Raw genomic sequence first — 12,461 nt, forward strand, 5'->3', positions numbered from 1 at the left:
GGGCTAACCAAATTAGTAACAATACTGTGGAGGAGGAATTCCTAGAGTGTATGCGGGATGGTTTCCTGGACCAATATGTCAAGGAACCAACTAGAGATCAGGCCATCTTAGATTGGGTATTATGTAATGAGAAAGGATTAATTAGCAATCTTGTTGTGTGAGGCCCCTTGGGGAGGAGCGATCATAATATGATAGAATTCTTCATTAAGATGGAGAGTGAAGTAGTTGACTCAGAGACTAGGGTCCTGAATTTAAATAAAGGAAACTTTGATGGTATGAGGTGTGAGTTGGCTAGGATGGATTGGGGAACATTACTTAAAGGGTTAATGGTAGATAGGCAATGGCAAACATTTAAAGATCGCATGGATGAACTACAGAATTTGTTCATCCCTGTCTGACATGAAACTAAAACAAAAATGGTGGCTCAACTGTGGTTACTAAGGGAAATTAGGGATAGCATAAGATCCAAGGAGAGGTCATATAAATTGGCCAGAAAAAGCAGCAAACCTGAGGATTGGGAGCAGTTTAATATTCAGCAAAGGAGGACGAAGGGATTAATTAAGAGGGGGGAAATAGAGTTTGAGAGTAAGCTTGCAGCGAACATAAAAACTGACTGTAAAAGCTTCTATAGATATGTGAAGAGAAAAAGATTGGTGAAGTCAAGAGTAGGTCCCTTGCAGTCAGAATCAGGGAATTTATAATGGGGAACAAAGAAATGGCTGACCAATTAAACACATACTTTGGTTCTGTCTTCACAAAGGACAACACAAATAACCTCCCAGAGATGTCGGGGAACATAGGGTCTAATGAGAGGGAGGAACTGAATGAAATCAATATTTGTAGGGAAATGGTGTTAGGGAAATTGACGGGATTGAAGGCTGATAAATCCCCAGGGCCTGATAATCTACATTCTAGGGTACTTAAGGAAATGGCCCTAGAAATAGTAGATTCTTGCTGGTCACCTTCCAAAATTCTATAGACTCTGGAACAGTTCCCATGGATTGGAGGGTAGCTAATATAACCCCACTATTTAAAAAAGGTGGTAGAGAGAAAACGGGGAACAAAAGACCGGTAAGCCTGACATCGGTAATGGGGAAAATGCGAGAGTCCATTATAAAAGATGTAATAGCAGAGCACTTGAAAAACAGTGACAGGATTGGACAAAGTCAACATGGATTTACAAAAGGTAAATCATGCTTGACTAATCTACTGGAATTTTTTGAGGATGTAACTGGTAGAATAGATAAGGCAGAACCAGTGGATGTGGTGTATTTGGACTTTCAGAAGACTTTCGATAAGGTCCCGCATAAGAGATTAGCGTGCAAAGTTAAAGCACATGGGATTGGGGGTAAGGTACTGACTTGGATAGAGAACTGATTGGCAGACAGAAAGCAAAGAGTTGGAATAAAATGGTCTTTTTCCGAGTGGCAGGCAGTGACTAGTGGGGTACTGCAGGGATCGGTGCTAGGACCCCAGCTATTCACAATATATATTAATGATCTAGATGAGGGAACTAGATGTAATATCTCCAAGTTTGCAGATGACACAAAGCTGGGTGGGCATGTGTGCTGTGAAGAGGATGCAGAGAAACTCCAGTATGATTTGGACAGGTTGGATGATTGGGCAGATGCATGGCAGATGCAGTTTAATGTGAATAAATGTGAGGTTATCCACTTTGGTGGCAAAAACAGGAAGGCAGATTATTATCTGAACGGCAATAGATTGGGAAAAGCAGAAGTGCAACGAGACCTGGTTGTCCTTGTGCACCAGTCGCTGAAGGTAAGCATGCAGGTGCAGCAGGCGGTTAAGAAGGCAAATGGTATGTTGACCTTCATAGCGAGAGGATTTGAGTACAGGAGCAAGGATGTCTTGCTGCAGTTGTACAGGGCCTTGGTGAGACCACACCTTGAGTATTGTGTGCAGTTTTGGTCGCCTTATCTGAGGAAGGATGTTCTTGCCGTGGAGGGAGTGCAGCGAAGATTCACCAGACTAATACCTGGGATGGCAGGAATGACGTATGAAGAGAGATTGGGTCGATTAGGCTTATATTCGCTAGAGTTTAGAAGAATGAGAGGGGATCTCATTGAAACTTATAAAATTCTAACAGGACTAGACAGACTAGATGCAGGAAGGATGTTCCCGATGGCAGGGGAGTCCAGAACCAGGGGTCACAGTCTAAGGATAAGGGGTAAGCCAGTTAGGACTGAGATGAGGAGGAATTTCTTCACCCAGAGAGTGATGAATCTGTGGAATTCTCTACCACAGAAGGCAGTTGAGGCCAATTCATTAAATATATTCAAGAAGGAGTTAGATATATTTGTTAAGGCTAAAGGGACCAAGGGATATGGGGAGAAAGCAGGGACAGGCTACTGAATTTGGATGATCAGCTATGATCTCATTAAATGGCGGAGCAGGCTCGAGGGGCCGAATGGCCTACTGCTGCTCCTATCTTCTGTGTTTCTATAAGCTAACTTGGCACACAAGAGACCAAATATGGAGCATTCCTTGTCCATATTGCTCAGCACCACATTTTCTTACTGAGCCATTTGGGGAATCACAATCTTTTTTTAAATTGAAAAAGTAAGAAAGAATTTTTTTTTAATTGCATCTTAAACAGAGTCACTCTATAAAATAACATAAGTTTATACGGTATTTAGTCCCTCGAACGTATCAGCCTTGTCTGAGTGATAGTATTGTCACCTGCTTCAGAGATTTGAGCACATAATCTAGGCTGACACTTCTGTGCAGTACTGCGTGAGTGCGGCACTGTCAGAGGTGCCACTTTTTCGATGAGGTGTTAAACTGAAGCCTATCTGTTTTCTCAGGCGGACGTAAAAGATTCCATAGCATTATATGAAGAAGAGCTGGAGAATTCTCCCAGTGTCCTGGCTAACATTTATCCCTCAGTCAGCATCACTTAAAAATAGATTCGCTGGTCATTTATCTCATTCCTATTTGAGGGACCTTGCTGTATGCAAGTTGGCTGCAATGTTTCCTTACATTGCAATAGTGTCTGCACTTCAAAAGTACTTAATTGACTGAACCACTTTGAGACATACTGAGGTAATGAAAGTCAATATATCAGTGCAAGTTCTTTCTTCTAGGTGTCTTACAATGTTAAGGTTAGTGTTGTCTATACTGTCAATCACTCTGATATCTGAAATGTATTGCAGTCAGTTTTTATACAATGTTTTCTGACTAAAGGTTGAGAAAATAGTGATTGATAGTATGAGAGACTCCAATGGAACTGGAAAAGCTTGGAAAGCTGCCAGGTTTCTCCTGATAATCGCTATTGATGAAAGTTAAAAGGAGATCCAAAAGAGGTGGTCAAAATTATGAAGGGTTTTGATCAGGTAAATAGGGAAAAATATTTCCAGTGGTCAGTAGTTAGAGGGCATAAATTTAAGATTATCACTGAAAGAATGATGGGAGAGGTTAGAATTTTTTTTATGCAGAGGCTGTTAGGACATGGAATGTCATACCAGAAAAAGTGATGGAAGTAGAATGCATAATAGTTTTTTAAAGGGAAGTAGATCAATATTTGAAAAAGAAAAAATTAAAAGGGAATGCGAAAAAGGCAAGGAAATGGAACTAAGTGGACAGAGAGCTGTCAGACACACAGAACCAAATAGCCTCCTTTTGTACAACAGCAACAACAACTTGTATTTATATAGCGCCTTTAATGTAATAATGTAGGTGCTTCACAGGAGCGTTATAAACAGAATTTGACACTGATCCACATAAGGAGATATTAGGACAGGTGACCAAAAGCTTGGTCAAAGAGAGAGGTTTTAAGGAGCATCTTAAAAGAGGAAAGAGAGTTAGCAAGGCGGAGAGGTTTAGGGAGGGAATTCCAGAGCTTCTGGCCTTGGCAGCTGAAGGCACAGACACCAATGGTGGAGTGATTAAAATCGGGGATGCTCAAGAGACCAGAATTAGAGGAGCGCAGATATCTCGGTGGGGGTGGGGGGGGTTGTGGAGCTGGAGGAGATTACAGAGATAGGGAGGGGTGAGGCCACAGAGGGGTTTGAAACCAAGGATGAGAATTTTAAAATCGAGGCATTGCTTAACCGGGAACCAATGTAAGTCATTGAGCACAGGGGTGATGGGTGAACAGGACTTGGTGCAAGTTAGGACATGGGCAGCCGAGTTTTGGATGATCTCAAGTTTACATAGGGTGGAAGGCCAGCCAGGAGTGCGTTGGAATAGTCAAGTCTAGAGGTAACAAAAGCATGGATGAGGGTTTCAGCAGTGGATGAGCTGAGGCAGAGGCGGAGTCGGGCAATGTTACGGAGGTGGAAATAGGCGGTCTCAGTTATGGCATGGATATGTGATTGGACTCTCATCTCGGGGTCACATATGACACCAAGATTGTGAACAATCTGGTTCAGCCTCAGACAGTTGCCTGGGAGAGGGATGGAAACAGTGACTAGGGAACAGAGTTTGTGGTGGGGGCTTCCCAATATTTAGCTGGAGGAAATTTCTGCTCATCCAGTACTGGATGTCGGACAAGCATTCTGACAATTTAAGAGACAGTGGAGGGGTCGAGAGAGGTGGTGGTGAGGTAGAGCTGGGTGTTGTCTACGTACATGTGGAAACTGTAGTGTAATAATCAATAATTCTATAATCAGCCAGATGAAGAAAGAGGATAAAATTCAAAGAAAATCAGAGGCAGATAGCCCAAAATTAAGCCCATAGAAAGTGAAAGAAAAATATGAAGAATTTTTTACAATGGTGATATATAACTTCACTAAGTTTGGACAAGATGGTGGAGTGAAAAAAATGTATTAAGTGATTTGTATCCCACCTGAGCAGTATATGTGTAGTAATGATATGTACTTTACCATATATTATTCTAGCCAGTATATTAGAACGGGAATTCAAGACTGCAATATTCATGTATTAGACATGTGACATGTACGTGGCACTTGCTGCCAGCACAACAGGACCCCATTTAGCTGTCCTTATAAATCATTAGGAAAAAATGATCTACAAATTCTGATGCCGTCTATCAGTAGAGATGGCTTGTACTTTTTGCTAAATATCTAAATAAGAGCTTCAGCTGTTCACAGACTATCCGAAGGCTGTGATGTAGTGTGGGAGGCAATTAAAGTGTTAAGACGTTCTTGATAGAGTTAGTTGTAGTCACTCAGTCTCTAGAGTTTAAGATGGCACACACAAAAAATGAGGTAACCCAAAAACCACATGAGGTATTCCAAAGAACCTAATTTGCAGTAGAAGTTAATCGCTATACTTTTGAAATCTTTAAACAGTGGAACGCTGTGTAAGCACCTAGCCTGAAGCATGGAGAATCCTGTGTTTTCTAACAGCCTTTCCTTTCAGACAATCCAAAACTTCATTGCCAAATGCTGGCTGGGGCCTGATGCGGCCTGATGGTGTCCTGAAGGCGTATTGAGGCTCACAGAGCCTGAAAGAGGCCCTGCAGCTCAATGACTTGCATCAAGAACATGACATTGAATTCATCGTGTCATCCAGAAGCAAACTAAGAGGAGTGAGAGCTGCCATTTACAGCAGTTCTGACAACAATTGTGCTGATCACTGAGATTTAAGGATTGCTTAAACATGACTGGCAACAAGATGGTGAACTCACATTGTTTGTGACAGGGTGTCACTCCTAACCTTGTCTGATCTGAATGATAGAGTGCATAAACATCAGCACAAACTATAGCCCAGCAAATTACTATAGGTTAATTCAGAGCCCTAGCAAGTGCTATCCTCAAAGGAATTCACAAGGTGAGCGGTTCTGCATTGTTGACAGCGCTGCTACATAAATATTTTACAAGACATGGGTAAATCTATACAGTATTTTAGAAAACAATAGGAAATTCAGCATTTATTTACAGTAGTGTTTTTATTTTGCTGTGCAGCCCCACTGATCACTGTGCATAGATTATGATTAGACCTGATAATGACTAGTATTCAGGAGAATCTTTATCATGGCTGCTATGTCAATTTGTCCAATGCCCTTTTCCAATTGTGCTTCCCTAGGAATAACCTTATTTTACTTTTTGATTATGGCTATTTTTTTCCTTTCATTCATTCCCTTCAAAAATGTATTTCTTCCACCAACTCCTACTGCCTGTATTGCTTCATTGCTCTTGAACAGGAGGTGCACGTTGCAGAAGGTAAACATGAACGAAATGACAGTTTTTTTTTACAAGGTCGGGGCATGCCACCTAACAAACCAGCTAAAAACTGACAACAAGCATCACACGTATGGGTTGGCAGAGCTGCACCTACCATGATGTAAATCTGCCACAATAACAATACAACATAAGCGTTGCTATGAAGTATTGTAACGGTTCCTCAATTTCAAAAACTAATTTTGAAAGGAAATGTTTTGTTGTAGGTTAACTGTGTTAATCTCTTCAATTAAAATACATTTTAACCCATCTGTTTGGTGTTTGTGCTTCATTAACTTTAAGGAAGTGACTAATTAATTGGCGGGAATTGTTCGAGTACACACCATTAGCGAGGAACTTCACCCACCACCTGAACATATCCATTGCTTTCAAAATCACGGGTAGTGCACCTCAGGTTTCCCGACATGTGCTGGCAGCAGGCAAGATGCCTTGCCACTGGCACATGCTAAGAAAATTTCAGCAAATGTGTAGATTTTGTTATGGAGCTTGGAAAGCATAATTATATTCATCTGTTTTTATTTATTTATTCAGGTCAGCCAGTATACATTTGCAATGTGCAGCTACCGGGAGAAAAAAGCTGAGCCTCAGGAACTGCTGCAACTGGATGGATACACAGTGGATTACACTGACCCACAGCCAGGTGAAAGGCTTCACTGTGAAACTATTAAATCAATTGAGCACTGACATCTAGAGAAAGCGATGTAACGTAAAACATGAAACGGCTGCATAGCAAGTGGCTTTTCTGTGGCACTTTCCAACTATTATTTTGTAATATCACCACCATAACTTAAAAAAAAGGGCTATTCATAATTGTAACAGCAATGATCCAGCATACCACTGCCCACGTCAGGGAGTAGATTTTCATTTTCACTGCCTTGGCAGTAATCTGGCGTGACGGATCGCCGCCCTTTGTAAAAACCCACCTGGTAGAAGTCCCACTCTATCATGCCAATTCATGGCAACTTCCACTGTCTCCCCATCACCCAACATGTTGAATTAAAAATTTACAAACCCCTCCACAAAATCACCCAACCTTGCATCTGTAACCTCCTCCAACTGTATATGTTATTCCATAGTCTTCACTTTTCCAACTTTTGACCTTCTTTGCATCGCCCCTTCCACTCCACGTTTGGTGGCAGAGATTTCAGCTTTCTTAGTCCTGCACTCTAGAACTCTCTCCCTGGCCACTTCTCAGCCTTACCACCTCTCTTACCACATTCAGAGTCCTCCTTGAAACCTATCTCTGTACCACATCTGGTCTCCTCCACTAAATCTTCAACAACTGCTGCTTGGTGTCCATTCTCACCTCTGCAAAGCACCTTGGGACATTTTGGAACATTAAAAGCTGCTATATAATTGCAAGTTGTCAGTGTAACAATGTAATGCAAATTAAATTTAATCTGTGAAAAGCAAAAACTTTGACATTTTAGGAGGGGTGCATCGATCCTATAAACTTATAAAAAGTTGCTGACAAAAGATCTGATAATCTCGTACGGTGCCATTTATTTTTCACCTGATGCATCATTCACCTATAATATATAAAATTCTTACGTGTACATGCACTTTCCTGTCTCAAAAACCTTATTTCCTGTTGTCATGTTTTTGCCACAATTTCATGTCAACTTTTTTCCATTATAAATTCCTGTGTCCATATTTATAATGAAAACTGTCTATGTAAAATTGTGAATACTGTAATTACATCCTCCCTCCAGTGGTGGTGCTATAGTGCTTCAGTATTGCATCTCCCAGCTCCGCAGCCTGCAGTGAAATCCTTAACCTCCAACCAACACTACTTCTCTCCTTCCCAAATTGCTAGCAGTTTTGACGTTTAACTATAAATAGTATCAAATCAAAGTATATTATATTAAAATAAGGGAAGAATATATTACTTTAAAATATGGATTGAATTATGTCTGCACACCCCGTTGTAATTATCTCTTGCCCTCTAATTCCACTATCATCTTGAGATTACATTTGGTCTTTACTTAGCATGTGCAACTCCATGGGAGATCAACTAGCGATATATTAAAGGTCTTTTATATAGCACACATTTCCTGTTAGCATCACAGTTACTTCTTTGTCACACTTTAGCCATCGCACTTCAGATGTCACTTTTTGCTATATCTTGTCACTCACTGTGCGAAATGCCACAGGAGATCTGTTAACTTCTTAAAATATTAATGTTTCAAGAATTAATTTGGTGCCTTTCTGGGAATGAAGCAATGAGGGGTATTGGAAAAAGGTAAGTGTATGGGTTGACCTATGGAAAAGGACAGGACTGTTGGGTCAGCTTCTGGCTTCTATAGACTAATGTTATTCACTTGCAACTGTACAAGTATAGATGCACTGTGCTTTGGGTGTTAATAATACTATTGGATAGCTATGTTGTAGAGGGGTGTTGCAGCACTTTGTCCACTAATGCTCAATGCAGGGGAGGTATGGGATGCAGGTTCAATTCCCAATCTCAGCCGTGCTGCTGCCGAAAGATGAAAATAAATGCCAGACACCTCCCTTTCAGAAGAAGGAAAGAAAACTGGTGACGGAGTCTCTGCCAATGCTCTGTCATGACCTCCTGCTAATGGCTAAGAGCAGCATTGGTGTGCCTGGGAGCATACTGGCCACCCCATTGAGGCATCTGATGCATGACCCAAGAAAGAGCAGAAAAGCAGGGCACCAAGAAGGTAACAAAAAAAAATAAGGAAACCTACACTAAGAAGCAAAACTGTATAACAGAAGATATGTTTATAGAACATTATTGAGCACTGGTTTCATTTTTTAACATCTATAATATAACTAATTACTTCACACGTACACACATTTCTGTGACAAGTGGTTGAGCTAGGTGCTGTTTCATGGTTAAATTCAGTTCTAACATTGCACCTGAGGAGCTGTGCCATTCCCTCCCTTTCCTGCAATCTGTGCACAATTGCATCAAAATGAACTAACTGCAGCTAGTCTATAGTTTTTTTAGCCAGAATTTAGGCTGATTTAAAAACTTCATAAAAACAATTGTAAAGTTCATAAGAGTAAATGGATAATGGGGGGAGAATTCAACTACTGACCGCCTGAAACATGGGCGACTTGTCAGTTGAAAATCTCCCACCTGAATCAACTGTTAGGCAGGCCTTTAAATGGGTGCCCTGCACTCCTGCCCAAAACGGGCGGGAGGCTGTTTAATGTGCAAATAGGGGTTCTATGCCAGTTTCCTAACCCTTGTTTTTGTTTACCTTTCTTCCTGCCACATTGCTACAACAGATTTATACCTCCACCTCCCTCTCGAAGCAAGATTTATTTCCCTATTCCTATCCCAAATTCTCCCAAATAGGTGGCTATAGAGATAGTGGATGCATTGGTTGTCACCTTCCAAAATTCCATAGATTCTGGAACAGTTCTCGCAGATTGGAAGGTAGCAAATGTAACCCCACTATTTAAGAAAGGAGGGAGAGAGAAAACGGGGAACTACAGACCAGTTAGCCTGACATCAGTAGTAGGGAAAATGCTACAACCTATTATTAAGGATGTGGTAACAGGGCACTTAGAAAATAATAATAGGATTGGGCAGAGTCAACACAGATTTATGAAAGGGAAATCATGCTTGACGAATCTGTTAGAGTTTTTTGAGGTTGTAACTGGCAGAATAGACCAGGGGGAACCAGTGGATGTGGTGTATTTGGATTTTCAGAAGGCATTTGATAAGGTGTCAGACAAGAGGTTATTAAACATAATTAGAGCTCATGGGATTGGGGGTAATATACTATCATGGATTGAGGATTGGTTAACGGACAGAAAACAGAGAGTAGGAATAAATGGGTCATTTTCGGGTTGGTGGTGGGGTACCTCAAGGATCGGTGCTTGGGCCTCAGCTATTCACAATCTATATCAATGATTTGGATGAGGGGACCAAATGTAATATATATCTAAGTTTGCTGATGATACAAAGCTAGATGGGAATGTAAGTTGTGAGGAGGATGCAAAGAGGCTTCAAGGGGATATAGACAGGCTAAGAGAGTGGGCAAGAACATGGCAAATGGAATATAATGTGACGAAATATGAAGTTATCCACTTTGGTAGGAAAAATAGAAAAGCAGAGTACTTTTTAAATGGTGAGAGATTGGGAAATGTTGGTGTTCAGAGGGACCTGGGTGTCCTTGTACACAAATCACGGAAAGTTAACATGCAGGTACAGCAAGCAATTAGGAAAGCAAATGGTATGTTGGCCTTTATTACAAGAGGATTTGAGTATAAGAGTAATGTCTTACTGCAATTATATAGGGTCTTGGTGAGACCACACCTGGAGTATTGTGTACAGTTTTAGTCTCCTTACCTTAGGAAGGATATACTTAGAAGGAGAGCAACGAAGGTTCACCAGACTGAATCCTGGGATGGGGGGATTGTCCTATGAGGAGAGATTGAGTAGACTAGGCCAATATTCTCTATAGTTTAGAAGAATGAGAGGTGATTTCATTGAAACATACTACATTTTTACAGGGCTTGTCAGGGTAGATACAGGGAGGATGTTTCCCCTGGCTGGGGAGTCTAGAATCAGGGGTCACTGTCTAAGATTAAGGGGGTGGCTATTTAGGACTAAGATGAGGAGAAGTTTTTTTCACTCAGAGGGTGGTGAACCTTTGGAATTCTCTACCCCAGAGGGCTGTGGAGGCTCAGTCATTGAGTATATTCAAGACAGAAATCGATAGATTTTTCGATATTAAGGGAAACAAGGGATATGGGGATAGTGCAGGAAAGTGGAGTTGAGGTAGAAGATCAGCCATGATCTTATTGAATGGCGGAGCAGGCTCGAGGGACCGAATAGCCTACTCCCGCTCCTACTTCTTATGTTCTTATGTTCCTGGCCTCTGTCTTCCCCATCCCACTTCTTTTGCTTTGTTTAAAATGTTTCAAAGAGCCACAGTCCTGTGTCATATTAAATAGCAAATTGCTAGACTGTATGCGATGACCTGATGCGATACCACCCTGTCCAGACTGCACTCCAGGTGCAATGTCACAGTGAGGTTTCATGTAGGTGAAACCACTTGATGGATGATTCTGTGAGTAAACTGCTGAAAGTTCCATTGGTAAAACTGGACTGAGTTCCCTTTTAAACATTTCATAGATGTCAAACTGTTGAGACTGCTGGCTTTAAAGACCGGAGTTTTTCCATTTATAAAATATTATTTAGACTCTAAACCAAAAACAAACATTTATTGTGGTTTGAAATTAGAGATAATGATGTAAAAGTGAAAGAAGTGAAAAATGACAAAACCATCTTGGTTGTTAATATGGTAAATAAGTGTTGCTTATTAAAGTCTGTTAAGAAAGTGATAATATCCATTTTATGTGTCACACAAGTTTTTACAACCTGCAACATGGAGAAATTTCCATATATTTCAGTGCATCTTATACAATTATTATTCAATTACTAGGTTTTTAAAAGTATTTCCAAATTTTTAAAAGGCGTGCTGTCATAAAATGTTGACTTGTGTATGAGTAAGAGTCAATTTGGAAGGGGTGCCTCAAAAGTGGCAATACCTTTGTGGGCCCAGACAACCTTAGAAAAATGCAGTTCCTGAAATGTTTCAAAGGTACATTCGTTTTAGTAATGTTTGCTGATTTAGAAATGCAATTGTATAGTCTTCTCATATCATTATTAAATAATTCACCATCTAGGTCTGGAGGGTGGTAGGACATTCTTTAATGCAGTTAAAGAAGGAGACACTGTGATCTTTGCCAGCGATGATGAACAGGATCGCATCCTTTGGGTTCAGGCAATGTACCGTGCAACTGGCCAATCCCACAAGCCTATACCTCCAACTCAAGTCCAAAAACTCAATGCCAAGGGAGGAAATGTACCCCAGCTGGATGCTCCCATTTCCCAGTTTTGTAAGTTATTAACCATATTTACTTCAAAATTGCATGTTGCATGACTGTTAGTTGTAGTTCTTTTGGTAATAAAAGTTAATGGGTATAAAAGTAGGATATTTGTTTAGATGCTACTATAGTACAGAATGGGCTTTCCATGTCCCTCAGGTATTTTTAGAATGTGTGTATACACGAATATTTAAACTGAAAGTTTAGGACAAGAAAATGATTTGAATGAAGTTTTTTGGTGCTTATATGGGAAGCATATTTTGAGGAATTGCCCAATAATCATAAACGTTATAAAGGAAGTTAACCTGAAACTTATCGGTGTTACTCGGTTATTGCTTGTTGCTCCATTTTATGTTTTTAAACCTGATTGTATGTGGATACATTGGGTGGAACTCCAACTCCTGTGACATCATCAACTTTTTGTTGACC

At 40.6% G+C, this 12,461-nt stretch overlaps 1 protein-coding gene across 15 annotated transcripts in view; it reads left to right on the top strand.

The window, feature by feature from the left end:
* Positions 1 to 12,461, top strand: part of cadpsa (Ca2+-dependent activator protein for secretion a) — a 583,962-nt gene that overhangs the window by 360,075 nt on the left and 211,426 nt on the right. For all 15 annotated transcript variants that reach the window (XM_086001517.1, XM_086001514.1, XM_086001512.1 and 12 more), the window contains exons 10-11: positions 6,696 to 6,804; positions 11,832 to 12,044. In XM_086001517.1, coding sequence (XP_085857643.1) covers positions 6,696 to 6,804; positions 11,832 to 12,044 — 322 coding nt within the window. The remainder of the gene's footprint in view (positions 1 to 6,695; positions 6,805 to 11,831; positions 12,045 to 12,461) is intronic.

This window comes from Somniosus microcephalus, chromosome 11 (genome assembly GCF_052327205.1).
Source record: "Somniosus microcephalus isolate GS21.2 chromosome 11, FLI_Smic_1.0, whole genome shotgun sequence".
In the NCBI taxonomy this organism is placed as follows: domain Eukaryota; kingdom Metazoa; phylum Chordata; class Chondrichthyes; order Squaliformes; family Somniosidae; genus Somniosus; species Somniosus microcephalus.